The sequence below is a fragment of the Meriones unguiculatus genome, chromosome 6 (genome assembly GCF_030254825.1).
Source record: "Meriones unguiculatus strain TT.TT164.6M chromosome 6, Bangor_MerUng_6.1, whole genome shotgun sequence".
NCBI lineage: Eukaryota > Metazoa > Chordata > Mammalia > Rodentia > Muridae > Meriones > Meriones unguiculatus.
The window spans coordinates 13328370-13354592 of record NC_083354.1 but is presented as its reverse complement, the minus strand read 5'-3'; the positions used below and the strand labels follow the sequence as shown (position 1 = coordinate 13354592).

Sequence of the window (26223 nt, the reverse complement as noted above, 5' to 3'; positions counted from 1 at the left end):
AGGCTTTGGGCTCTCTGACCAGCCAGCCTAGCCTACACAGTGAGCTCCACGGCAGACATCAATGAGCACAGGGGGCTGGAGAAGTGGTTCAGTGGTTAAGAGGGCTTGCTGCTCTTCCAATGCCCTCTTCTGGCCTCCACAGGTCTTACACATATGTGATGTACATACACATTCAGGCACATATACATATTCATAAATAAGTCTTTTGATTCATTTCTTTCATTTATTCATTTATTTTTAAGCTGGCACTGGCTAGGCAGTGGTGGGACTTGCCTTTAATCTCAGCACTCAGGAGGCAGAAGCCAGCCTGGTCTATAGAGTGAGTTCCAGGACAGCCAGGGCAGAGAAAACCCTATTTTGAATCCTGCACCCCCCCCAACAAAGGCACCCGAGGAGTACTCAAGATTGTCCCTTGGTGCAAACACACACAAGGAGTGTGAAAGTGATTGATAAGATGACACTCCAATTCTATTTACTGCATTGTAAGCCCTCATTAGTGTTATCTTTATGCCTCCAGCCAGAAGAACTCATAAAGCTCGTGCCACACTGAGTCATCATAAGCAAATTAATACCAGCGGCAATTTGCTCATTACCAAAAGATTCCTTCAGGAAACAGCTTTCCTTGTATACTTAAGGAGTTTTTAAGGATACAATTTGTAAGACAGTTGTGTGAACTTGAACTGTAGACCAAAAACTAAAAGGAAAGGATTTCACTCTGGGGCCTTGGAGTTGGTTAAAGTAGAGGTAGAACTCAGAGACCAGCACCATGTCTGGTATGCACACATTTCTGGAAAGCTTTCCAGAAAACTCTTTGGCCTGAAGTGCCCCACTCCATCACCCTGTGTCTACTTGCTAGGTGACTCATGTTTCACCACCCAACTTACACAACATTTTTGCCTCCCGTTCCTCCAACATCATCAGCTGAAATCGGCTTTCCCCATACCCGACCCTATCACGGCTCTAGAGTGCAGCTAACACACATTTGAGCCAGAAGACCAAGAACCCAAAACGTTCTCCACCAGGCAGTGGAGGTTGCATGCCTGTGATCCCACAACTGGAGGGAGCTGGAGATAGGAAATTCAGGAGCACAAGGACATTCTGAATTACAGGAGTTCAAGGCCAGCCTGAACTATATGAGACCCTATCTCAGAAAAGGAGGAAGAGACGAAGGGGAAAGGGCAAGGAGGAAAAGGATGACTTTGTGAAGATATAAGCCCCAGTTATGGAAAGGTTCAAGTATGGCTGAAATCATACTGAAAGGAAGATCTAAGAGCTGAGGGCCAAGGCCAAGGCACTGATTTGTTTGCCAAATACTATGACTCTTTGTCTAAGGCCACTTGTAGCAGAAAAAGCTTGCTGACAGGCAGGGACTAGACACAGTAAGCTTTTAATTAACCAAACGACCGAGTTTATACATGCCAGTCTCCACCTCTCTCTCTTTGTGGTGTGTATGTGCGTGTTTGTGCGCACAAACAAGTGTGTTCATGAATAGGTAGAGGCCAGAGGTTAACAGCTAGTGTTTTCCTCTATTACTCTTTCCCCTTATTATTATTATTAATTTTTTGAGACAGTCTCTGTCTAATCTGGAACTTGCTGTTTTCAGTCAGACTGGTGAGCCAGTGTGCCCTTAGGATCCACAATCCTCCCACCCCCACTCAGTTTGGGGTTTGCGGACAGACCATCATGCCTGGATTGTTTGTGAACGCCAAGGAGCCACGTGTATGCAGGCCCTCTGCAGAAAGCAGTTTGCTCACTGAGCCATCTTCCCAGTCCCTGGTTTTGTTTTCTTGAGACAAGCGCTCGATAGGTAGCGCTGGCAGACCTGGAAACTATAGCATAGACCAGGCTAGCCCACAACACCCCGCAGTCCTCCTGCCTCAGTGCTGGCCTTGAATTCATTGCCTAGCCAAGCCTGGTCTTGATCTCCTGATCTTCCTTCCTTCACTTTCCAGTTGCTAGAGTTATAGACATGAGCAACCACACCAGGCCACCGTGTTCTCTTGACCTGGCTCTCAAGATTTCCTATCATCCATGCTCAACAAATGCCATGCTAGTTCTTGGAGACAGATCATTGCCGTACTTCAGTATGCTTACAAGCCATTATTATTTCGGATTCTACGAAATAAAAAAGCCAGGTATGTTGTAACACTTGGGAGGTAAGAGCAGGAGAATCAGGAGTTCAAGGCCAGCACTTGGAGGTAAGGACAGTTCCAGGGCGCATAGTGCCATCTCCTGGTTTCCATAGGAACCAGGAATACACATCTACATGCAGACAAAATATAAACATTTTTTTAAGGTGTGTAATTAGGGTGGTAATCCAAAAGTGCTTTCTACAGACCAAGCACTATTCCCTCTATTTTATATATTAACCCTTAGTGTAGTTCTACTGTGGTATATTATCATGTATGTATATATGTATGTATGCATAACTAATGGTCATGGAATTTAAACTAGACAAGGGTGACCTCAGTGTGTATACTTGTAACCTCTGTTAACCACAATGGCACAGACTGAAAAGGACAGGGTCTCATGTAGCTCAGACTGGCCTCAAACTCATTGTGTAACTAAGAATGACCTTGAACCCCTGATCCTTTTGCTTGCACCTCCTGAATGCCAGGCTAATACCACACAGGGTTTTATGTGGTGCTAGGAATGGAACCCAAGGCTTCCTTTGCTCTACCAACCAAACCACATCCCTAGCCCCTGAAAAGGAGAATTATCTAAGCAAAACAATAAAGCGACATGTTTCCTTCTGGAGGTATGCAACGGCAAAGACAGAAACTAGATCTAGGCCCTCTCTGTTTCTCAGACTGTCATTAGCCTAACCAAAGAAATCTGGAGGTCACCAAGCTGAGTCAGAACTCAGCAGGGAAGCAGCGAGCTTAGTTTTTCAGCTCTTCAGGGCAAGTCTTTATTGAGAAATTTGGTTTACATGTTATCTGGCAGAAGGTGTACACAGCTGCATAGGACTGTATTCCTGCTCCCAATTATTCTAACAAACTTCCACTGTGTGAGCACATTGAACTTCCTGGTTTCAACATGTTTCCCTTTCTGGTTCTGTACTTTATCTTCTTCATACTACGATGTCAACGTTCTTTTTTGCAAATGCTCTTAAGTAAGAACATAGTGTCAGACATTTATTGTGAAGAGATATCCTAAGGGTAGCCAGGAACCAGGCTTTTACATTTAAACTTAAGTTTATTGCCCCTCCCCCCCACCTTTTTTACATTTTCATTTACAACTACCGTTCCAGACACAAAATGAACACATAACGTCTTTGAAAGCAGAAAGATCTTGGTTAATTAAAACAGCTTATATTTAGCGCATCATTAGCTCTGGGAGGCTAATCCCAACGGGACCCAAACTGCACCTTTTTTGAGCCAATGGGGTTCCTTATTATGAGGATTATGAGGATAATATTAGTTTACACTTCATACATTTTTTTTTTTACTTCACACTTAATTTTCACAAGATGTTCAACTTCACATTTAAAAGGCAAGTTAGTCTTTAGTGTCCTAGTGAATTAACCAACCATGTAGTTTTGATCAAAAAGTATCAAATGAAAAATAAAGCCATGTGGCTTTTCAGTATCCGCTTAAGTAAACAAACGTTACCAATAAAGTTTACAAGTTTACAAGAGTATTATGTCCCTTAGTCTCTTCAACACAAAATAGGCAACAATACACATAAGGTCACACTCCACAGGCATAGGACTGGTAAGCCATTATGAATGGTGGCATGCACGTATTTTACATTTTTATGTGCAGTGAAAATGCTGCCTGTTTTCTGAGAAACATGAAACAAGATTAAAATAAAGGCTTACTTAAAATATAAATATGCTTTTTCATGTACACAGTTTTGTTTTTAAAAAGAAAGAGGCAGAGATAAGAATTATTTTATTCTATTCATCTATTTATTTTAAACTTTAAGATGAAGTCTCATGTATCCCAGGCTGGTTTTGAACTTGCTGTGCTGCCAAAGATGACCTGGAACTTCTGATCCTCCTGCCTCCACCTCCCAAGTGCTGGGATTACAAGTGCACACTACCATGCCTGGCTTAGAATAATTGAAATAAAGATTGTCCTGGCTAACATTTGGTACTCAAATAACATGACTCAGGAAGTGTACTTTCTATCCATCTTCTTTTTCCACTTGGCCAATTTCGGTCTACCCGGATCTAGATTGTGTTCACTGAAGTTTAAATCTTGGGCCAGTTTCTTTTAACACACAGTGTGCTTTTGATTGTCTCCTGGTATGCAACAATATGTGCTTAGAAATGCAAATACACAGACATTAAGTAAGAGCCTACAAAAATTATACTGGTCAGTTTCTTTCTTTGCATTTCCCCCCTTTCTTTCCCTCTGATTCTAAGGAGAAAAATATTTTATATATTAAGAGATCCTAGCCGGGCACAATGGTGCACGCCTGTAATCCCAGTACTCGGGGAGGCAGAGGAGGGTGGATCTCTGTGAGTTCGAGGCCAGCCTGGTCTACGAAGCAAGCCCAGGGCAGCCAAGAAAAAAAAGAAAGAGAGAGAGAGAGGGAGGGAGAGAGAAAGAAAGAAAGAAAGAAAGGAAGGAAGGAAGGAAGGAAGGAAGGAAGGAAGGAAGGAAGGAAGGAAGGAAGAGAAAAAAGGTATCCTTTCAGTTTTCAAGGGAAGCGTCCCAAGACTTGAAGCTTTTTTTATTTTGTAGTGCTTAGGATTGAATCTACATGCCAGGAAATGCTCCGCCACTGAGCTAGTCCCGAAGTGGTGTTTCTGAAGAGTCTGCTCTTCAAGAACTACTATTAAACACTGCTGAAAAGGAACAAACATCTGTCTGCTGAACGTTCCTCGAAAGAGCTGGAGCTGCTGTGGCTACATTATCCATCCATGTTCATAATCACAGGGTTGTAATGTTTCAGATCTAGAAGGGGCTTTAGAGAGCACAGTTATATAGATGAAATGAAGATAAGATAGATGGCAAAATCTTGTCCAAGGCCACATACAGCTGGCATCCAAATCAGTATGATTAAATATATCTATATCATACATGGTTGTAAACAGTTTAATTCTTGTAGGCCTGGGGGATAATGAAGTACAAGCAACATTGATTGAGCACCTACTATGTACATGGTATCATATTAGATGGTACCAAAGATACAAGGACTGATGAGACACCATCCCTGTGAGGCAAGGCTCCAGTGCTTTTCTTGACCAAAATAAAGAACTGACCAGGGCCGAGTTGCTGGTGATGGGTAGCTGCAGACCCGGAGGGCTTTCTCCTCCCCAGTGTCAGAGCTGGCCCGCTGTAGACAGATGTTAGGCATGAACATTCTTGGAGCCCCGAGGAGATGCTCTCCAAAGTCGCCAGCAGAACCTTCAGTCTTAGCCTCCATCACTTTTAGTGATGATAGGAAGGCAGTAGCACTCTTACCTAAATTCTTCACCACTGTTTGAGGTCCCCTCTTGGGTCTGGCATCTACAAGGATTGGGACCACTTCCTAAAGGAGCTTATTTTATTTTTTGAGACTAGATGCCATGTAGCCCCGGCTGGTCTCAAATTCACCATGTAGCCAAGGATGAATCTGAGCTTTTGATCCTTCCGCCTCCACCTTTTGAACACTGGGATTACGGGCTAGTGCTGGCATGCATTATTTATAAAGTGCCGGGGATAAAACCCAGGACTTTGTACATACTAGGCAAGCACGCTACCTAACAGAGTTGCGGCCCAGCCCTTTCAAAACAGCCCAGCCCTTTCAAAACGGCCCAGCAAAAACAACCTCTCATGTGTGCCATTGAACTATAGCACCCACTGTTACCATCAACCACCTCTCTCATCTCTATGTTTAAAGTGAAAGAATTCTGGTCCCTTGTATCAGACCCATGCTTCAATTTACTCCACTCCAAAAGATGAACCATTGGTCAGAATAAAACAGACTCAGAGGCAGTGGCAAACACTTGTGAACTGATAAAAGCTATCTATTTTTTTTTTTTTGTACAGTGCTTTCTAGTTTCTATGGTGTTTTCATCCAATCATCTGATTCTATTCTCTCACTACAGTTCTGTGAGGTAGTTTGTGAAGATACTATTCTCACTTAATAGCCAAGGAACGGTAGGCTTGAGAGAGCCAGTGGCTTCCCCAAAGTCACCCAGCCAAGAGATCATGGAATCAAGTGACCTGAACACCTGACTCCACTTCCGGTGCTCATCCCCCATATAGTCTACAATTGGCAGGCAATTAAATGAATTGCCCATGATCACAAACCTGCTAAGTGTTAGTAATGGGATTGGGATTTAGCCTCCTAATCTGTTGGTATGGTACCCAGTCACCATACCAAATAGCTGAGCCAACATGCTCCAAATGACTGCCACAAGACACAGCCAGCAGAGCCTGGTTAGCTGGTTGCTCTTTTCTACTTATAACTTCATGCCCTCTCCTTCACCCTCTCCAAGCCAACAATGTCTCCTAAACAGACATAACCTCTGATTCATATACTGTTTCCTTTTTAAAAAAGATTTATTATGTATACACTATTCTGCTTGAATGTACACCTGCATGCCAGAATAGGGCACTAGATCTCATTATAGATGGTTGTGAGCCACCATGTGTGTGCTGGGAATTAAACTCAGGACCTTTGGAAGAGCAGCCTCTTAACCTCTGAGCCATTTCTCCAGCCCCCATATACTGTTTCTAAAACAGTGCCCAAAATACAGACTTAACAATTTGCAACCTGTGGCTCATCTATCGACTGATGGTTCCATTAAGAGGCTGATGAACAGAACTGAGTTCTGCCATTAAACTAATTTAAATATTAAGTTCCCAGCCCTTTCACTTTGTAAGAATCTTGAGCCACGGTGCAAAGTACAGTCAGATCTAGAACTGGGGTACAAGGGAAAAAAAAATGAACATGGAGGTTTTGGGCACTTTTCTCCAGCCAGGTAGTTCTAAAAGGCTGCTCTGTGATTTACCCACTGGGGTCAGCCTGATATTTACAAAGCTTTTGTACCTTTCCTGTATGTGTGTCTCAGTCTTTTAACTGAGAACAGAGTGAGTAGCAGGGGTGTGGGAACTGAAAAGTAAATGAATTCAGTCACTACTTTGCGAAAAGGCACTGTCTACCATCCCATCCCTAAAACCTGCTCAAACTTCTCAGCCCAGAATTCCTATGTTTCTTGTCTCTGTCACAGTATCTAGGAGAGGGCAGAGCAAGTTTCAGCCGTGAAAAAGGGAAGTCTGTTCAAACACTTTTATCAGTCCTACAGGACTGTCTGAATGTGAGAGCACGCTTTCAGGCCAGGTCTAAGCTCTGTGCACCAGAAGTGTCTTGTGGCGGTTATTGGGAAGGTGGTGGCTTCCATGTGCTGGTGCCCGCCAGGGGCCGCATCTCCAGGTGGAGGAGAAGCAGCTGTTCGTGGTCTGGTGTTCCAGTCTTCCTCTAGGAAAGCTGGCTCCAGGGGTACAGGCACTGGGATAGTTTCTGAGCTCTAACGTGGGGATGGGCTTCTACCAGAAGGTGAGCTGTGTGCTGAGAGATGGGTGATGAGCAGCCCCTGCCCCGCCCCCAGGCACGTGATTCTCTGACCTGGGCCCGCAACAACCTTGAGAGGGGCGGGGGGGGGGGGAGCATGGTCCCATCCATCCATGAGCCACTTGTAGCTAAATACCTCACTACAGTATTTGGTGATCTTTATGTACAAAATGTTTATATACAGTGTGTCCTACAGAGATGGAAGGGGGAGGGCTGTTTGACTTTCATAAGTATGAAAGGATACATACTTCAGGCATACAGGAGGATCGCATGGGGGAATAATCCAGTGACTCTCCTAAGAGTCTTCCGCCACACAACTGTGAATGTGATGGCCGGTGACGGAAGCTGCAGACTCCAGAGTAATTTCCCGTGGGACCCGGGTCTGGAAGCAGCTCTGAAAAGGGGAAGGGGAGTGGATCTGGGGAGAGAGCCTCCCCTTCAATCAGTTGTCCAGATGTAGCCAAATACCTAGGTAGATACCTGACCACACACATACACACACACACACACACACACACACACACACACACACACACACACACAGGGAGGGGGGATTTGATGGTGCTGAAAAGGTCGAAGGAGCTTCCTCTGCGCATACCAGGCAGATGGAGAGATGCACTCATACTGCTAACTAGTTAGCATTTCTAGACTTGAGAAATTGATCTCCTAAAAGCCATCCGTCGGCATGTGCCATGACAAGACATCGGCGACAGAAGCTGCAGGCTCCAGAGTAATTTCCTGTGGAAGCTGGGTCTGCAGCAGCTCTGAAAAGGGGAAGACTAAGGATCTGGGGGGAAAGAGCCTCTGTCCCCAGATCCACTGAGTGATTTTCTTCTTACTATGGTCCTGCACAACTGTAAAGGCAAGGGAGCAGGCTTAGGGAAACAGGGCTCCCTCCAAACAGCTATCCAGGCATTAGCAAATATCTCAAAACACTAGCTAGCCAAATATATACATATAAAAACAATTTGTACATATTATGTGTCATCGTGATGACATTAATGGTCCACTTTGGGCAGGGGAGAGGTGCAGTCCTCATCGAATTAAACGATTTGATACACTCCCCCAAGACGTATGTTATACCTTCTACCAGTCATCTTCAATGTGTAAATGCTAATGGAAATGTCACTTTACAAGCTACTTAAAAATCCCTAATGACAAAACAGCTAATTAGTAATAAATAATCTTATAAACTCATTTTATAAGCTAAAATATTTTTAAATACAATCAGTATGATTTTAAAAATAATATTCTACTCTCTTGCTTTAATAGTATTAATATCTCCTTGTAACAGGGAGTAGCCATGATCCACGTCTGATTTTTTTTTCCTTGTTTTTTACCGGGGGTTTGTCAACAACTGTAACCCTCTCTCCACAATATGGGACTGAAGACAACACTCTGAGGGTCAGAGTTTCTTAGGAATGAAGGCCAGAGAGTGAATGAGGAAAGGGAAAAGGCTTATTCACAGAAGCCTGTAAGAGGCTCTGCTCTTTATGAAGTAAGCGATGGGGGCGGAGGAGACTTAGCACTCTCCCTTTGGCAACAAGAGTAACCAAAAATTAAGATTAAAATACACCGTACCCATTTCCAGGTAGAAATGATGTCTGCTTCTCAGCCAGCAATCTTGATGGAAGAAAGGAACCAGTGTCTTACACATTGTTAATTCCCAAGGACTCTTCACCATGGCCAGGAAGTTAATGCTGACAGAGCTGGGAAGACCCGTGCCATAGCACACCATTGTGGTGTTTACACCAAAGAGGCACAACATAAGTCAGTAATCTCAGGAACATAACCGTGCCCTTTCCAAAACTCATCTACTGTAAGCGCATGTCACTTACGATGTTTTGGCTGAGGGAGGGTGTTCTCGGGGTCACAGGTAGCACAGGCTTCACACTTCCTATGTAGCCAACACTGATCTTGCTCTCACCCCAAGTGCTAGGAACACGGGTGTGCGCCACCACACCTGACTTCGCTTACTTTTTAATAGTGCTGTGTTGAACAATAATTCAAAGAATTCTTGAAAACTGAACAACCAGCAAACTTACACAAACTGGCTCCATGCCATCCCCAAGTGGGTCTTAAGGAAGGAAAACCAGATTGAAAAACATCAAATGAAATAAAACAAAACTAATACATTTTCAGACTGACAGGAAGATAAAGTATTAAACTGAAGGATTTGGGGGGGGGGGTGACTCAAAAAATGTCAGAGTACCCTCCTTACTGTGCCCTGAAAAGCGAAAAAAATAAGTCAAGAGAATGAGATGTTTTCCGAGGACTTCTGCCTCAGCTGTGGGCATTGACGGCACACTCGGTGTCCAGTTTCTCCCTCCAGGTGTCCAGTTCTTAAACGCTGCTTTAGACAGAGTCCAAGTGCATTCTAAGCTAAGTTATTGTCCCGACAACTCGTCTCACTGATACCAAGCAACTCAGGAACACCCCCCAGCAGCTAAAAATATACAGGATTGGGGCTAAGATCTGCCAGGGACAGACGCTGTTTCTGTCAAGAGCACAAGAAATATCGTCACCTTTATAAGACCAAGAGCAGCGGTTCTCAACCTTCCTGATGCTGCGACCCTTTAATACGGCTCCTCATGTTGCAGTGACTCCAACAATAAAATTCTCATTGCTACTTCAAAACTGTAATTTTACTACTGTTATGAATCATAACACAAACGTGTGTGTTTTCTGATGGTCTTGTGACCCCTGTGAGAGGATAATTCAACCCTCAAAGGGGTCGTGACCCACAGGTTGAGAACCACCGACTTAGCGTCAAGAAGAAGGGAAACAAGAGGGATGCCATGTAACGAAAGGAGAGGAAAAGTCAGAGAGATGCTGCGACAGTTATCCTCATTGTCAACCTGCTGGAATTTGGGATCGCCTAAGGTGTTAACAGAGAAGTTTAACCGAGGAGGGAAGACTCACCCTGAGTGCGGGTAGCTCCATCCCACAGGGAGAAAGCAGGTGGAGCCCCAGCATTCATCTCTCTGCTTCCTGTCTGTGAAGCTTCTGCTGCCATTTTTCTCTACGCAGTGGATGGTACCCTAAAACTGTGAGCCAACACGAACCCTTTCTTCCTCATGTTCCTTTTGGCAGGAATGTAGGCACGGCAGCCAGAAGAGCGACTAACACAGGTGCCTTACAGTGGCTGGCACACACTGTCATCTAGGACGGGGGAGAGAAATGATCGCTAGGGGCCAAAGACTTCAGCCATTTGTTACCTTAGCTGTGCACTGCACCGTCCAATTGTTCCACTGAGAAATTAATGTGATCATCTATCTCAGTTGTGTTTTCACAGGCTTTGTCTCCGAGGTGACAAATACCCGAGAAACTGAAAACTCATTTTTACCTAACATTTGCAAATATCTGGTTGGACGTGTCATGTGACAAAAAATGGTGCTTGATTTTAAGCCGAATGACAGAGAAGCAACTGTATGTGACAAAAATGTATACAATTAACTACAATGCCCACAACTTATCCTGTGATCTTGTTATTCTAAAGATGAAACGACAATTGCCTTTAAAATTTGTCAAATTCATTCAATCTTATGTATCAGAAACTTTGATTAAGACGCCATATCTTGTATATTTATTTTTAGTCATGTGTGTGTGTATTGGAGTTATGTGCATGGCTGCCTTCAGAAGCTGGTTTGACTGAAGATGGAGTTATACGCATTGTTCACTGCTTGACATGGGTGCTGGGAACTGAACTCTGGCCCTCTGGAAAAGGAGCAAGCACTCTTAACCATCTTTCTAGCCCCTAAGTTGCTGTTATTATTGTTTTTATTTGGGAATACACCATTTTGAATTTCTCCTTTAGTGAAAAATAAGAATTTCCCGTCAAACCTGGAAAGTCTTTCAACAGCTTGTAAACACTTTGGTAGAACATCATTTTAAATAGTTTGAGTTGGAGATGTAGCTCTGGAATAGAGTGCTTGCCTAGCATGCACGGGGCCTTGGGTACAATCCCCAGCACCACACACTTATACAAATAGGGTTAATTCATGTTTAATAGTCGGCAAAGGTTTTTAAATATACTCACGAGATAATAAATAGTCACTTTGCTAGTGCTACGTCAAGTGCTTTCTGAGGAGGGTCCCACTGACCATCAGTCAGTTGGGCATGTGCATGTAGAGACTTTTTTTCTTCTTCTTCGACTGGAATTAACGGAGAATTTGTGAAAGATTGGCAATGCTAACTTCTTGTGTGGTCAGTGGCACACTTCCCACGTATTGAGCCTAACTCAAAGCAATGCATGTAAACAGAGATAGGCCTCTACCAGGTAATCAGCTACAAACACACAGCACATGCTGAGTCCCTTTCCATCATTAAAAAACAGCGTTCATGGAAGGAAGCAAGACAACTTGCTACCAAAGTATGGAAGTGGCTAAGATCATCTCCAGGGTGTCTAAGAGCTGTATCAGCCTACTTGTGCAGGCTGCCAGGTGTGTCCAGGATCAAGTCAAACTGCTACACACATTTCAGAACCTTAGATAAATAAGCAGTGCTGAAAGAGAGTACTGTTTAAAATTATAATGTAATGGTTAACGGAAATGAGTGGCCTTAGATAAAATGGTCCCGTGGAAAGGAGGATGGATTTATGCCTGTTTTCCAGATGGCTGCACGGCGAGGCTTCAGCTCTTCTACAGAAGTTTACCTCCTGTCTCCTTCAACTCTCTTCTTGCGAACTGGATAGGAGAGAGAGAAAACATTTTCAAAGACAGATAGAAGAAAAAGGATATTCTTTAAGAATCATTCTAGAGCAGTGGTTCTCAACCTTTCTAATGCTCTGACCCTTTAACACAGTTCCTTTTGTTGTGGTGACCCCCAACCACAAAATCATTGCTACTTCACAACTGTAATTTTGCTACTGTTGTAAACTGTGATGTAAATATCTGATATGCAGGATATCTGATATATGGTTCCATGGGGGTCACGACCCACAGGTTGAGAACCACTCTTCTAGAGATTCAAATTCATTCCCACAAACTCTATGCCACACACATGAGGGCATCAATCATCTTTAACTCCAGTCTTCAAGGAACTATGGCAATTATTGGAAATGGCAAAATAATCTAGGCTATGGAGGCATTTACATTTAAATAAAGCTTGTCTGCTAACCGGGAACTTGAATGTGAGAGCTTCTCCATGTGTAACCACAGAGTAGGGCACTGCTAAATATTTTCATGGGAATTTATCCACAGCGCATCTTCTTGGCGTGTGTGCAGTTCGGTCCCCAGGTGAATATAGCCATGCCCATCATCTCTGATTATGGCTGGGAAACCAGGCGTCTATAAACAGAAGCTCAGATCTCCAAATCTCATCTTGATCAAAAACTCCTAAGTCTTAAGAGTGAAGCATTACAACTGCTGTCCTCCTACTCTGGAGGCTCAGGCAAAAGAATCACGAATTGGAGGCCAACCTGGGCTAAATAGTTGAGTTCCTGGCCAGCTTGAAGTATACAGCATGAGCCTATCTCAAAACAAACAAACAAATCCCTAAATATTGGTATTCAAAAACAGGAGTGGTTTTGGGCAACAGGCAAAAATCAGAGATTGGGGTTCCTTCAAACCAGTACTTAGGATCAAAGATGCTATCAAGATTGCCTGACTTGGGGGTTAAAGAGATAGCGTGGTGGTTAATAGCATTTGTTCTTGCAGAGAACTGGGTTCAATTTCCAGCACGCACACAGCTGCTCAAACCAGCCATAGCTCTAGTTCCGGGAGAAGTGACATTCCTTCTGGCCTTCAAGGGGACCGGGCGCGCCCATGGTACACAAACATATGTGCAAAGTAAACACCCATACACATAAAATAAATACATCTTAAAAAAAAAAAAAAAGATTGCCTGATTCCATCCTTCTCTCCCCTCCTCGGACGTGGTCTTAGCATGAAGCCCAGACTGGTCTTCAACCAGGATTTTCCTGGTTGGCCTCGTGGATGCTGGCATTACAAGCATGCGCCACACCTCACTGCATTCTTGGCTTCTACAACCCTTTTCTTCTCCCTTCACTTCCTGGGCTGCAGGCTCTTTAGGTTGAACAGCAAGGAGCTTCTGGAAGCTCCCTGGATTTGGTCAACTGCTACCCTGTCCACGGTCCTCATTACCTGGCTACTTTCAGTAGCTCAAGATGTAGGAAGTGACACAGGTGCTGCCCACAGTGGCTGGTCCTGGGCATGGCACCTAGCGTCAGTACTCCCAGGGCCTTGCTTTGCCTGTTTTTCTTTTGATTTCTGGGTTGCTCAGATACGAACCTGACATGCTTTATTTCCTAGGCATCTGGTTGACTCCATCCTTTCTCAAAGCTTCCTTCTGGGTCATGCGTCTTCCTCACTCTCTGCACTCAGTGGGTAAGCACAGCTCCACGTCCTGCCAGTGCCACTCTTTCTCCCGTGTTCCAGGTCTGGTACACCACTCCCAAACCTCCAACAAGGGCCTCAAGCCTGCTGCTGGCTGACTGCCAAGTGGATCTGTCTGGTCCTAGACGTCCCTTAGCTATCCGGGTAGCTAAGATATCTCCAGACCATGCTTTCCTGATCTGTCCCATCCTTCTCCACTGTGACTGAATGTGCACTGTGACATTCCCCATCTCATCCTAACAGAAGAAGCAGTGTGGATCCTCAGCAAGGTGTAACGGCATGGGAAGACAAAAAGAGGCATCGCCAAAGAGTTCCCTGAGAGTTCAACCTGTGTAATCTAGCTCTGTTAGAGTACCTCACACGTCGGGTACAGAAGTCTTCACATCCCCACATTTAAGTGTGGGCATTGAAGAAATCACCATCAGAACTCAAACGTCAGGAAGCTGGGATTGCTATGCCTAGCGTCCAGACAGAGAGAGTACCATCGGCATGGAAGGGGAGGAGGGGCAGAAACAAGGAATCAAGAGCTAAGCTAGAACTATGTCGGAGCTTAAACACCTCAGAGACCAGAGGCTTGCCATGACCACCGAATAAAGTGCCCACCGAGCCCCGTGCCATGGTGTCAAGATGCTGCTTCTGGAGTGGGGAGATGAATGTTGCCAGCGCTCTTCCTATTGTCACCAGCACATATCACATCTGCCTTACCCAGGTCGTTATTTTTTGTGATGGCAGCTGCTACTCTTGTCCGTGGCCCTTGCTTGGTAAACTGGTATCCAAACTTGAGGATCCTTGAGTTCTCTTCCAGCATCTGAGCGATCTCCATCTCCACTGCCGTTCCCAGCTGCTGCCTCTGTTTGCAGGAGCACACACCAACATGGGGTAAACAAGAAGGGAAAGAAAGCAGTTACTTACAGGGGAAAACAACATAGCTACCTCCACAAAAAGGTTCAGACCGAGAGAGAGAAAGCCACCTGAGATGGTCCCTCTCGCACAGTCACTGAGTCTGGTTCTTTGTCTAGAAACAAAATGTAGACAGCCCAGTCTGCTGGTACTCAAAAGTGAAAAACAAAACTAACCAACCAAATAAACAAACAAACAATAACAGCAACAAAACCAAGAAAACGGGCTGGGGAGACGGCTCAGGGGCTTCAAGTGCTTCCAGGCGACCTGAATTTGGATCCCCAACACCATGCTATAAAGTCAGGCATGACGACATGAACCTATGTCTCCGTAGCTGGGAGTGCAGAGATAGGTAAAGCCCCAGAGGTCGCTGGTCAACCAGTCTAGCCAATCGGCAAGCTCCAGGTCCTGCGGCAGGACCCTGTTACAAAAGCTAAAGCTAAAGTGGAACGCGACAGGAAGACACCCGACATCGACCTCTGACCTCCACACGCACATGCATGCATTCACACGCTCACATGGCACATGAACATACACATAAGTAAGAGGAAACCAAACCAAAATCAAACCCGAACAAAAATAACAACAGCAGCAACAAAACCCAAGAGCAAACAAAAAATCCTTCCCAAAGAAGAGATGAGCTGGGTTTATGCCTATAACTGCAGTGCTTGGGAGACTGAGGCATAAAGATCTTTAGTTCAAAGCTAGCCTGTGCTAACTAATGGGACTGTCTCAAAACAAATACATGAAGCGAAACCCACCAAAATAAAGAGAAGGTAATTCCTGAGTGAGTGCAAGCAAAACTAATATTTGTGCTTCAGAGTTATTCAGTGCTAGTGGGATTGAAGCAGGGATGTTTCTTAAGCAGAGGAAAGGTCTGACTGAAAAGCTACTGAGTTTTCTGTCCTGGAATCCATATCCAACAGTCAGTAAAGATCTAGGGTGCAGTGGTGAAGAGCACCTGCTGTTCCTTCAGAAGACCTGTATTTGGTTCCCATCACCCATATTGGGCAGTTCTCAACCTCCTATAGCCCCAGAATCAGATGTCTCTGACCTCTGACCTCTGGTGTGCGCACACAGGCGCACACACACAAGTGTATGCACACAAACATGAATACAGGCATGGATGCATGTACACACGTGGGGGAGGGAACTGTTACGATTCTTAGGAAAGCCAGAAGACCCCATCAAGTCCACACGGACCTTTGCGCTTTAGCCCACTCTCTGTGGGGTCTCCCCCACCCCACTGTCTAAGATATAAGCTGGCTTTGCCCCACCTCCCCTTCCGCACCTGGTTGTCAATCTTGATCTCTGTCAAGGTGTCATTCTCCCGAAGCGCTTCCACCAGGGCCAGGATTCCAGTTCCAGTGATAAAATTGGATTCTACATTTAGACTTTTCAAGGTCTTGTTGACTTTCAGCATATCTGCAAAGGCCTTAGTGTACAAAAACAGTCATGAGGGCTTCCAAAGGTTGGTTTCATGAACATCTCCCTCCCAAATTAAACCGAAAGAGATGGTTTTATAGTTTTAAAGAAAACCTTTAATAGGTAATGCTTTCATCTCTAAGTAAAATTTAAATTCAGAATTGCAATTAAAAATGAAAAGAGTACTGTGCGGTGATGGTGCATGCCTTTAGTACCAGCACTCGGGAAGCAGAGGCAGGTGGATCTCTGGTCAACAGAGAGAGTTCCAGGACAGCCGGGGCTACACAGAGAAACCACGAATTAAAAACAACAACAACAACAACAACAACAAAAAAAAAAAAACAAAACAAAAATTTAAAGTAGCTTAGCAGAAGCAGTTGAGACCCAGACTGCTCTTCCAGAGGACTGGATTTGGTTCCCAGCACCCACATGGTGTATGTTTTCTCTTTTCAGTTTAATTTAATTTAATTTTTTTTTTACGTATGGGTGTTTTGCCTGAATGTATGTCTGTGTACAGTGTGTGTTCTTGAGCCAGCAGAGACAAGAAGCGGGTGTTGGATCACCTGGAACTGGAGTTACACACAGTTGTGAGCACCATGCGGATTTTGGGAACAAAAACTCAGGAAGAGCAGCCAGTTCTCTTAAACACTGGTCGGTCTCTACAGCCTCTGTTGTTTCTGTGTGTATGTGTGTGTCTGTGTATGTATGTGTGTGTGTTAAGACAGACTCAGGTAGCCCAGGCTGGCCTTGAACTTGCTGTATAACTGAGGCTGCCATAAGCTGAATTTCCTGTTTCTACCTCTTAAGAGTTAAGACAACATAATTGCTAAAAGAACATATTTTAATAACAGTTTGAAGTATCTCTGTACAAACAAATTTTAAAAATATACATATAATTGGGGCTGGAGGGGTGGCTCAGCGGTTCAGAGTGCTTTCTGCTCAATCATGAAGACAAGTGTCCAGATCCCAGCATCGAGAGGCTCACAAACACCTGTACGTCCAGCTCTAAGACATCCAGTGCCCTCTTATGGCCTCACTCCTGTGCACATACTCACCTAGACAGATACATGCAGATAAACCCACACTATTTCAGAAATTTAAATATAAATATACATAAGATATTTTAAGAATATTTTGGCCTCACGCAGATGAACATGAACTGAGTCAGGACCTGTAAGGCTATGGCCTGACCTTCTGCTCCTCAAGTGAAATAAACACTTGGGATTGGCAGCCACTCTAATTAAAGTTATAAAGGCAATAAGAAGAAGAATGCAAAACAAATTACTAATAGTGATTGCTTCTAGGGAGTAGACCAGGGAAGCCCTAAAACTATCTTAATTACTTTAATGGCAGTTAAGACAGGAAGAAGGAAGAGAAGGGAATGCCACAGGAGTCCTGGCAGGTTTCTCATCCTCTGCATGGCTAACATCTGGACCTGGAGACTTCTTTGCTGTGCGTGTCCTGCGTTCTGTAGGCTGGTTAGCAGCCTCTCGGGATTCTGAGACCTTACAAATGTCCTCGTCCCAACTCCAAACATCTCCAGCCCCTGCCAGCGTGCCCCGGCAGCAAGAGAGCTCTTGAGCTGGGAATCACGGGGACAGAATTAAAAATCCTGTGTATTGACACTTGTTAGAACTGAAAGCCCAGGGCTATGGGCTGATGGCACACCATACTATGCAATTCAAGATACATTTATTCAATCAGAGCACGAGGCGGGAGTACGGCAAGCCTCTCCTTACGGGACACGCTAAGCTTTGGCATTGACTTTCAGTTCCAGCATAATGGGATGTCAGAGCAATTAGTTCTTTACAAAAACTTGCAGGGCCTCCTGGCAGGCAGCCAAAGTCATGTTGCTTTATCTCAAACTTCAGAAAACACTTTTTTCCCAAACTGAACAAAATGGAGCACGCACAGCCAAACATAACTCAGAGGTATTACCCCCAAGTTCACCTCAGTTCAGCAAATATCTGAGCGTCTACCCCACGTGCTGGCATAATAATGTCAGAATAACATAGACACGGTCTCTTCAATGTTATATAAATAATTAGAGTAGAAATACATGCCTCAAGAGAAGATTTGCTTTCTGCGCTCTATGGGATTAAACAAAACTATGATTTTTCTGGGGCTAGAAAGATGGTTCAGCGGTTCAGAGCACACGCTGTTCTTGGAGAGGATCCAAGTTCGGTTCCCGGCACCCACGTCAGGCAGCTCACAATCACCTGTAACTCCAGCTCCAGGAGTCCAAACACCCTCTTCAAGACTTCAAGAACCCTGAACTCATACACACACACACACACACGCCTGAAAGTGTGTCTGTGCACCACATCCATGGGGTAGACAGGGAAGCCAGAGAACATCAGATCCCCTGGAGCTGGAGTTACAAGGGCTCGCGAGCTGTCTTAAGTGTGTGCTTTGCATCAACTCGGGTCCTCTGGAAAAGCCACAAGCACTCTCAACCGCTGAGCCACGTCTCCAGCCTAAGACAACTTTGTTTTTCTGGTCTGACTTGAGGGCAGAGTGGCTGAAGTTGTAGACTCACAGGTCGATTCCCAGAGTCCCTGTCAATCACGCCCTTCAGTCAATGGACCACAGCAGGGCTGCGTGTTAACGCAGGTAGTGGAACCGGAAAGGCCTAGTGGTGCCTCTCGGCTCTGACATTACTTGCTACGCGTGGGATAAACTCGCCCCTCTTTTGTTACAGTGGGAACTAACAGCAGCACATAGCTAGAGCGCTAGTGATGCCTGGGTGAGGCAATGCACGCCAAGCTTAGTGATCAGAGCTGCATTCCTGGATTCCTCACGGAAGTGGCCCATGATAGGAAAAGCAGACAGGAGCAATGGCAGTGACAGTATTCACTTGAACTGATTAGCTTTCTTGTTTGGCTGAATTACCCAAAATGCATAAAAGGAGTAGGGTTTTGGTTATAATTTTTCTTATTATATTCTAATGAACTGAATGTCAACTGAAATGGTTCAGTATTTTTGGTTGTTTAAAGTATGTTTGGCACATGAATGCACATAAAGATAAAACATGCTCTGATGTCTATTATAAACATGCCAAGTTCAAGTAGGCTTTTGGGGTCATAACATCCAATGACTGTTTTGCAGAAAGTTACTACACAAGTGAATGTTTCAGAATGGTTTTTCTCAACACAGAACAAACTCTAAATATTTATTTAGCTAAATGCCAAGACGCTTGTCTTTTTTCTCTTTTGGAAAGTGCAGCGCTGACAAGAATCCAGTTAAGTCAATGTGCTCACCGTATAGGCTCAAAGCTTGTGTATTGGGGTTATAAGTTTGTTAGAGTAAATTGGCCAGATCTAAGATTTTTTTAAACTCTTTTTTAAAAAAAAATATTTAATTTTTATTTTTATGTGCATTAGTGTAAAGGTGTCAGATCCCTTGGAACTGTTGTTGTAGATAGTTGTGAGCTGCCATGTGGGTGCTGGAAATTGAACCCAGGTCCTTTGAAAGAGCACACAGTGCTCTTAGCCACTGAGTCATCTCTCCAGCCCCCCAGATCCAAGATTTTTAACTGATTAAATAAGTTAGCTGGGAATGGTGATTTCATGTCTGAAGTGTTAGCACTACAGCAGGGACTGCCTCTGTCACGAACTCAGTTGCCTGCTCTTTGATCACGTGCCCCTGGTGATGCGGCCTTGCCAGGCCACAGAGGAAGAGGATCCAGGCAGTCCTGATGAGACTTGATACGCTATGGGCAGATGACAGAGGAGGAGAACTCCCCCTTTCAGTGGACTAGGGGAAGGTGATGGGGGGAAGAGGGAGGGAGGGTGAGACTGGGAAGAGTTGAGGGAGGGGCTTAATTGTGATATATAGTGAATAAATTGTAAAATAATAATAATAACAATAAAGGAAATGTCAGCAGTAGGCAAGCTGAGGCAGAAGGATTACTGGGAACTCAAGGCCAGGCCAAGATACATAGTTTAAAACCCAGGCAACACTTGCAAGACCATCTCTCAAAACAACTAAAAGCCACGTTAGCTAATTTTAAACAATATGAAGAACCTAAAAATAAAGAGTCTCTGGTGAATTAAATGACTTCATGTCATGTTTCAAGTCTCACTTACAAGGGCCACAGGGTCATTGCTCCGGGTTGCAGCCAGGCTGAACTTCTTCACATGGGTGTTGGTCTCCAGGGCCTTCGCAAATTCCTTCAGGGTTGGAATTGGAATGTTCTAAAGCACAGAAGACAGGGCCAGTTACAAGCCGTTCACGGCACACTCACCCTCAACTTGAGAACACTGTTTTCTGTTTTGACTGGATCCAGAGTCTCACATGTGCTAAGCATGTGCTCTGTTACCGAGCTCCACTGTCAGCAAGTTCCCCTTTCAAGTATCACCTATATTTAGATGGCTGATTACATGGCCTCTTTCAACTTTTTTTTTTTTTACCCATTCTAGTCTGAGTGAAAGGCGCCTCCTAGTGGCTATTAAGGGAATGCAACGCAAAATATTTTATTTTCCTCATTGTCTATATTCTAGGACAGGTTAATAACTATGGTCTCTCACATACATACCCTGAGATATGCTTTTCTCCGTGACCTAAAAATTCTTCCCGTCTTTTCCTTTAATTATTAACTGCCCACCTCCGGAGACCCGACTGAAATACCTCCTCTTGTTTATGAGTTCTCTAGGCAGCTTCAAAAGTTTCCTTTCCTACAATTCCGTGGCAGTTTAGGGCTAACCACATCATGCCGCCAACATTTGGTTCATGTTTCTCTCCCACTCTAACGTTTCTAAGTAAAAAGTTATACTGGATGGCTCTTAACTGGGTTCCTGGAACCCAGGCTGGCTTCAGTCTGGCCTCACTTTCACTATGTGGCCAAAGCGCCCTCGGACTCATGGTGATCCCGCTGCTTCCACCTCTACAAGGTGGAGTGCTACAAAGTGAGGTCTCCTGCCCACAGACACACGGAAGTGCCATGTTGGGAGCGGTTCCTTTGGGTACAAGGTGTAAGCTACCACATTTGTGCTCCTTTCTTCTTAGTTTTTAGATTTATTATTGTATTTTATGAGTGTTTTTCATGCATACATGTGTGCCTGTACTCCTTCTTATAAACTGCACAGCACAGTACTGGCCACTGTGGAAAGCAGCAAGGGGCAGCAGTGGACATTCATGTCGGGTGGCTCACAAATGCCTGTAATTCCTGCTCCAGGGGATCCAATGGCCTCTCCTGGCCTCTGCAGGCAAGCTTCACTCATGGACTCATATCCACACAAGACAACTATACACATAGTTAAAGACATGAAGGGGGAGAGACGACTGGAATTGGGGGCCTTTGGGAGTCGATGTGGAGCCCCACTACAGTGGAAACTTCCTGGAACCTGTAAGGGTGACCCTAGCAAGGACTCCTAGTAATGGAGGATTCGGAGCCTGAACCAGCCATCGTCTTTAATGAGGCAAGGCTGCTGGTGGCACTGGGAGACCAACCCAGACACAAAAGCTTCAACCTACAGGCTGTCCTGCCTGTGAAGATAGACTGGAGCAATGGTGGCTCAGAGCCTGTGGGACTGGCCAACCAATGGCTGGTCTAGCTTGAGGCCCACACCAGGAGAGGGGCCCCAGACACTGCCTTGAGGGCCAGGAACTGGAAGCTGAATGGCCCAAACACAACTGGCAAGAAAGAAAGAGAGAAAGAAAGAAAGAAAAAGAAAGAGAGAGAAAGAAAGAAAGGAATAAAGGAAGGAAGGAAGGAAGAAAGAAAGAAAGAAAGGAAGGAAGGAAGGAAGGAAGGAAGGAAGAAAGGAAGAAAAAAGAAAGGAAGGAAGAAAGAAAGAAAGGAAGGAAGGAAGGAAGGAAGGAAGGGAAAGAAAGAAGAAAGAAATAAAGAAAGGAAAAAAAGAATAAAAGAAAAAAGAAAAGAAAAGAAAAGCAACAAAACAGCTGACATTATTCAGCAGCAGGCCTGGGTACTATGATTCAAAAAGTTACTCTTCTCACAGACCCATTTCTTCTGACTAGATCATTCTGTCTGAGATCAGTGTAAAAGTGAGAAGTCAACGACCTCCAGCCAGCTCTGTGATGCCAGGATAAGCCAACAGGTAATAGCAATGACTGACATACCTTGATATTGTTGAGATTGACCTCCTGAAGGCTGGGGTCATTGGCCTTCATCTGCTGCAGACTTGCTTCCACATTTGTGGGGTTCGGTGGCTCCTCAAACACTGGCTTGGCCTTTTCACCTTTGACGACATCTAAAACAAAAGTTTTAATTTGTAAAAGAAAGTGCATGGTGTTGTGGATGTAAATATCTCTTTGTTTTGATCCCAGATGTAGGATATGGGACTGGTTCACACTGTCCGCAGCCGGGCCCTTTGCCAGCTGCAGATGGATGAGAAGTTGGAGATATCCTAAAATGAAGATTGGACTTGCCCCAAGGAACCCGATGACCCTAGCCAGCAGGAAGTACACAAGAAGAAAAGCTATGCCCCCTCTCCCCACTAACCTTTCTCTCCTGTCTGGTATTGGAGTGTTGGAAGGGATTGGGAGAGAGAAGAAAGCAGTACTAAGAAACATAAATACGAGTTTTAAAAAAGTACACTAAGAGCAAGGAGTCCTCTATCAGACTAGAGAGGACCTCCCCAGGAAGCCCCATTCTTTCCCGTGGAGTCTAACTCCCCAACAGCAACGTTAGTAAGTGTATTCTCACTGAGCAGGCAGGGCAGTGGCTATCTGCCTTCCTGAGTCAGTTTGGAAGTCAGATGCTTTTCAGCTACCACAAGGCATCTCGGTGGCTGACCCTGCATCAAGTCCAAGTGCAGAAGGCTCTGGAGCAAACTCCAACCCCAAGACATCCACTGGCTGTCACTGCTGTACCATAGAGACTTCTCCCATGCTATCTTCCCTGGACCATCTGCTCTGGAGATGCAAAAATGGTACCATAATGAGGCTCTTCATTTCCCAAATCCTTTAAAAATTTTTTGTGTGATGTCAAAACTTGAACCCAGGACCTCCTTAAAGCTTATATTGTACTGCTGGGAAGTGTACTGAGAACTACACTTCTACCCCCAGGTCCCAAACATTAATAATCCTCTGGCTTCTCCATCACTGCCCTCCTCCAATTTTCATTTTGTATCTTTAGCTTTGAGAAAGCTAAAGAAAGGTTTCCTTGGTGGAAAGACCAAGGAAGGGAAAAGGAGAATGAAAGACATCTTAAAAGCAATTATTGGGAGCTGGAGAGATGGCTGAGCAGTTACGAGCCCTTGCTACTCTTGCAGAGGACGGAAGTTCGGTTCCAAGTACCCTCATGGTGTCTTATAACATTAGTAAGTCCAGTCCCAGGGATCTCTTCTGGCTTCCTTGGGCACTGGATATGCATGTGTTAAACATATATGCATGTAAAATAAAACCAACTGTATACATAAAAATAAACAAATAAATAAAACAAGTGGCTTGAGCCTGATATAGCAGTACATGCCTGTAATACCAGAATTTAGGAGACTGAGTCAGGAGGATCATGAGTCTCAGGCCAGCCTGGGCTACCACCTAAATTTCAGGCTTGTCTCAAAACAAACAAAAGCCAAATGACAACAACAAAGCAACACACATCAAATTATCAGAAAGTATCTGGAGTGCATGTAACATACAGAGGATTAATATTCTAATGTGCAGAGAGCTCTTACACATCAGCAGCATACTCAAGAAGCTGGGAGGGGAGGACTCTGGGACAGAGGAGTTTGGGGCCATCCTAAGCTAAGTAACAAGACCTCGTCCCAGTTACTAACCAAGGAAACCAGAAGCTCCCAAGACTGAACAGTACCTCCGAGGCCTCCTTCAGAGAGAGTAATGAGTGACTGACCCAGAAGCCAGGATCTGTGTTCCCTCAGATCTCACAGTGTGAGGACCAACTGATTAGTCTGGTTAAGTTCCTTTGGAAAAGATCTTTCTGCATATGCCCGGAACCTTCCTGCCACCCAGAAGGTTATTTAATGAATGCCTAATGAAGATGACAGTAGGCTGCAGCTTGCCCATGCCAGGCTATCGTTATTGCTTTCTAGGAGAAGTCTGTACTTAGAGTTCAGTAATTAGCATCCATTGTCAAGATGAAAAGACATTGGGACAGAAAAGGGAAGATAGCCAAGCTTCCCTCATTGATGACAATCTCCTTAGGAACATGAAACTTTATTTGCATTCTGAGCCAACCCTGCAAACTTTTTATCAGGATTCCCCCCCCCCACTAGATAACCTGGCATGAATGTGTGTTCTGTGGTTCTAGCCACACTGCCAGGCCAAGTGCCCACTGTCAGCTTCTCCACCTGGTTTGATCGCTCAGAGCCCAGTGACTTCGTCTCTCTCCAGTAGGCACCAGACAGAGGCTCCGAAGCTTCCCAAGTTCCCAGGTTCCTCATCAACTTACTCCTTACAGGCCCCTTGCGACCTTTGCCATTGGTTGTCTCTTCATCAAACTTGGGATTGTTGAGCAAATTGTGGACTCCAAGGACAGCTGAAAACACAGGCAACAATAACAGGCATTAAGTTTTGCAACACATGTTAGGATGGCCACGCTGTTGATTTGTACCTAGCAGAACAATCCTTTATATGGCACAGAGCCTCCAGGTCCCCGGTCTTTGCACGGCGTGTGGTGTGTGCACCTCAGTCAATAAACTGGAATCCTTCAGACACTGTTGGTAGCTCTGTGTGCTTAAATGCACAGGGTCATTGTGGAGTTGAGAAACAACTGTGCAGTCATACCGTCTAGTCACCGAAACACTGCTAGGTCCCTGTGCTGATAGTCTTAAAAGTACAGTGGACACAACCTAGAGTCACCTGGAAAGAGAATATTTTTTTTTAATTTATTACAATTTATTCACTTTGTATCCTAGCTGTAGCCCCCTTCCTCATCCACTCCCAACCTCATCCACCCTCTCTCTTCTCCTCCCATGTACCTACCCCAGTCCACTGAGAGGGGAGATCTTCTTCCCCTTCCATCTGATCCTAGCCTATCAGGTCTCATCAGAACTGGCTGCACTGTCTTCCTCTGTGGCCTGGTAAGGCTGTTCCTCCCTCAGGGGGAGGTGATCAAAGAGCCAGCCACTGAGTTCATGTCAGAGACAACCCCTGTTCCCCTTACTAGGGAACCCACTTGGAGACTGAGCTGCCATGGGCTACATCTGAGCAGGGGTTCTAGGTTATCTCCATAAATGGTCCTTGGTTGGAGTGTCAGTCTCAGAAAAGACCCCTGGGCCCATATTTTTTTAATCCAATTAAAAAATGGGGTACAGAGATAAACAGAACACTCAATAGAGGAATATCAAATGGCACAGAAACACTTAAACAAATGCTCAACGTCTTTAGTCATCAGGGAAATGCAAATCAAAATGACCCTGAGATTTTTACCTTACACCCATCAGAATGGCTAAGATAAAAAACTCAAGAGACAACGCATGCTGGAGAGGATGTGGAGAAAGGGGAACCCTCCTCCATTGCTGGTGGGAATGTAAATTTGTATAACCACTTTGGAAATCAATCTGCTGCTTTCCCAGAAAGGTAGGAATAGCACTTCCTCAAGATCCAGCTATACCATTCCTAGGCATAATCCAAAATATGCTCAAGTACACAAGGACATTTGCTCAACCATGTTTGTAGCAGCTCTACTTGTAATAGCCAGAAGCTGGAAATAACATAGATTTCCCTCAAAGGAGGAATGGATACAGAAATTGTGGTATATTTACACAATGGAATACTACTCAGATATTAAAAATAAGGAAATCATGAAATTTGCAGGCAAATGGTAGGAACTAGAAAAGGTCATCTTGAGTGAGGTAACCCAGAAGCAGAAAGACACACACAGTATATACTCACTCACAAGTGGATATTAGCCATATAATATAGGAATAATATAGGATAAACATACTAAAATCTATAGTCATGAAGCTAATTAAGGAGGACCCTGGGGAAGATGATCAATCCTCATTCAGAAGGACAAACATAATAGACATCGGAAGCAGGAGAAGACAGTGAACAGGACAGAAGCCTACCACAGAGGGACTCTGAAAGACTCTACTGATCA

At 44.6% G+C, this 26223-nt stretch overlaps 1 protein-coding gene across 1 annotated transcript in view; it reads right to left on the bottom strand.

The window, feature by feature from the left end:
- Positions 1-3274: 3274 nt before the first annotated feature.
- Tmod2 (tropomodulin 2) overlaps positions 3275-26223 on the bottom strand; it is a 45590-nt gene continuing 22641 nt past the window's right edge. Inside the window, exons 5-10 of the mRNA XM_021631613.2 lie at positions 24571-24657; positions 22278-22408; positions 20282-20389; positions 16060-16203; positions 14574-14718; positions 3275-12197 (exon numbers count right to left, since the gene is read on the bottom strand). Coding sequence (XP_021487288.1) covers positions 12163-12197; positions 14574-14718; positions 16060-16203; positions 20282-20389; positions 22278-22408; positions 24571-24657 — 650 coding nt within the window. The 3' untranslated portion in view covers positions 3275-12162. The remainder of the gene's footprint in view (positions 12198-14573; positions 14719-16059; positions 16204-20281; positions 20390-22277; positions 22409-24570; positions 24658-26223) is intronic.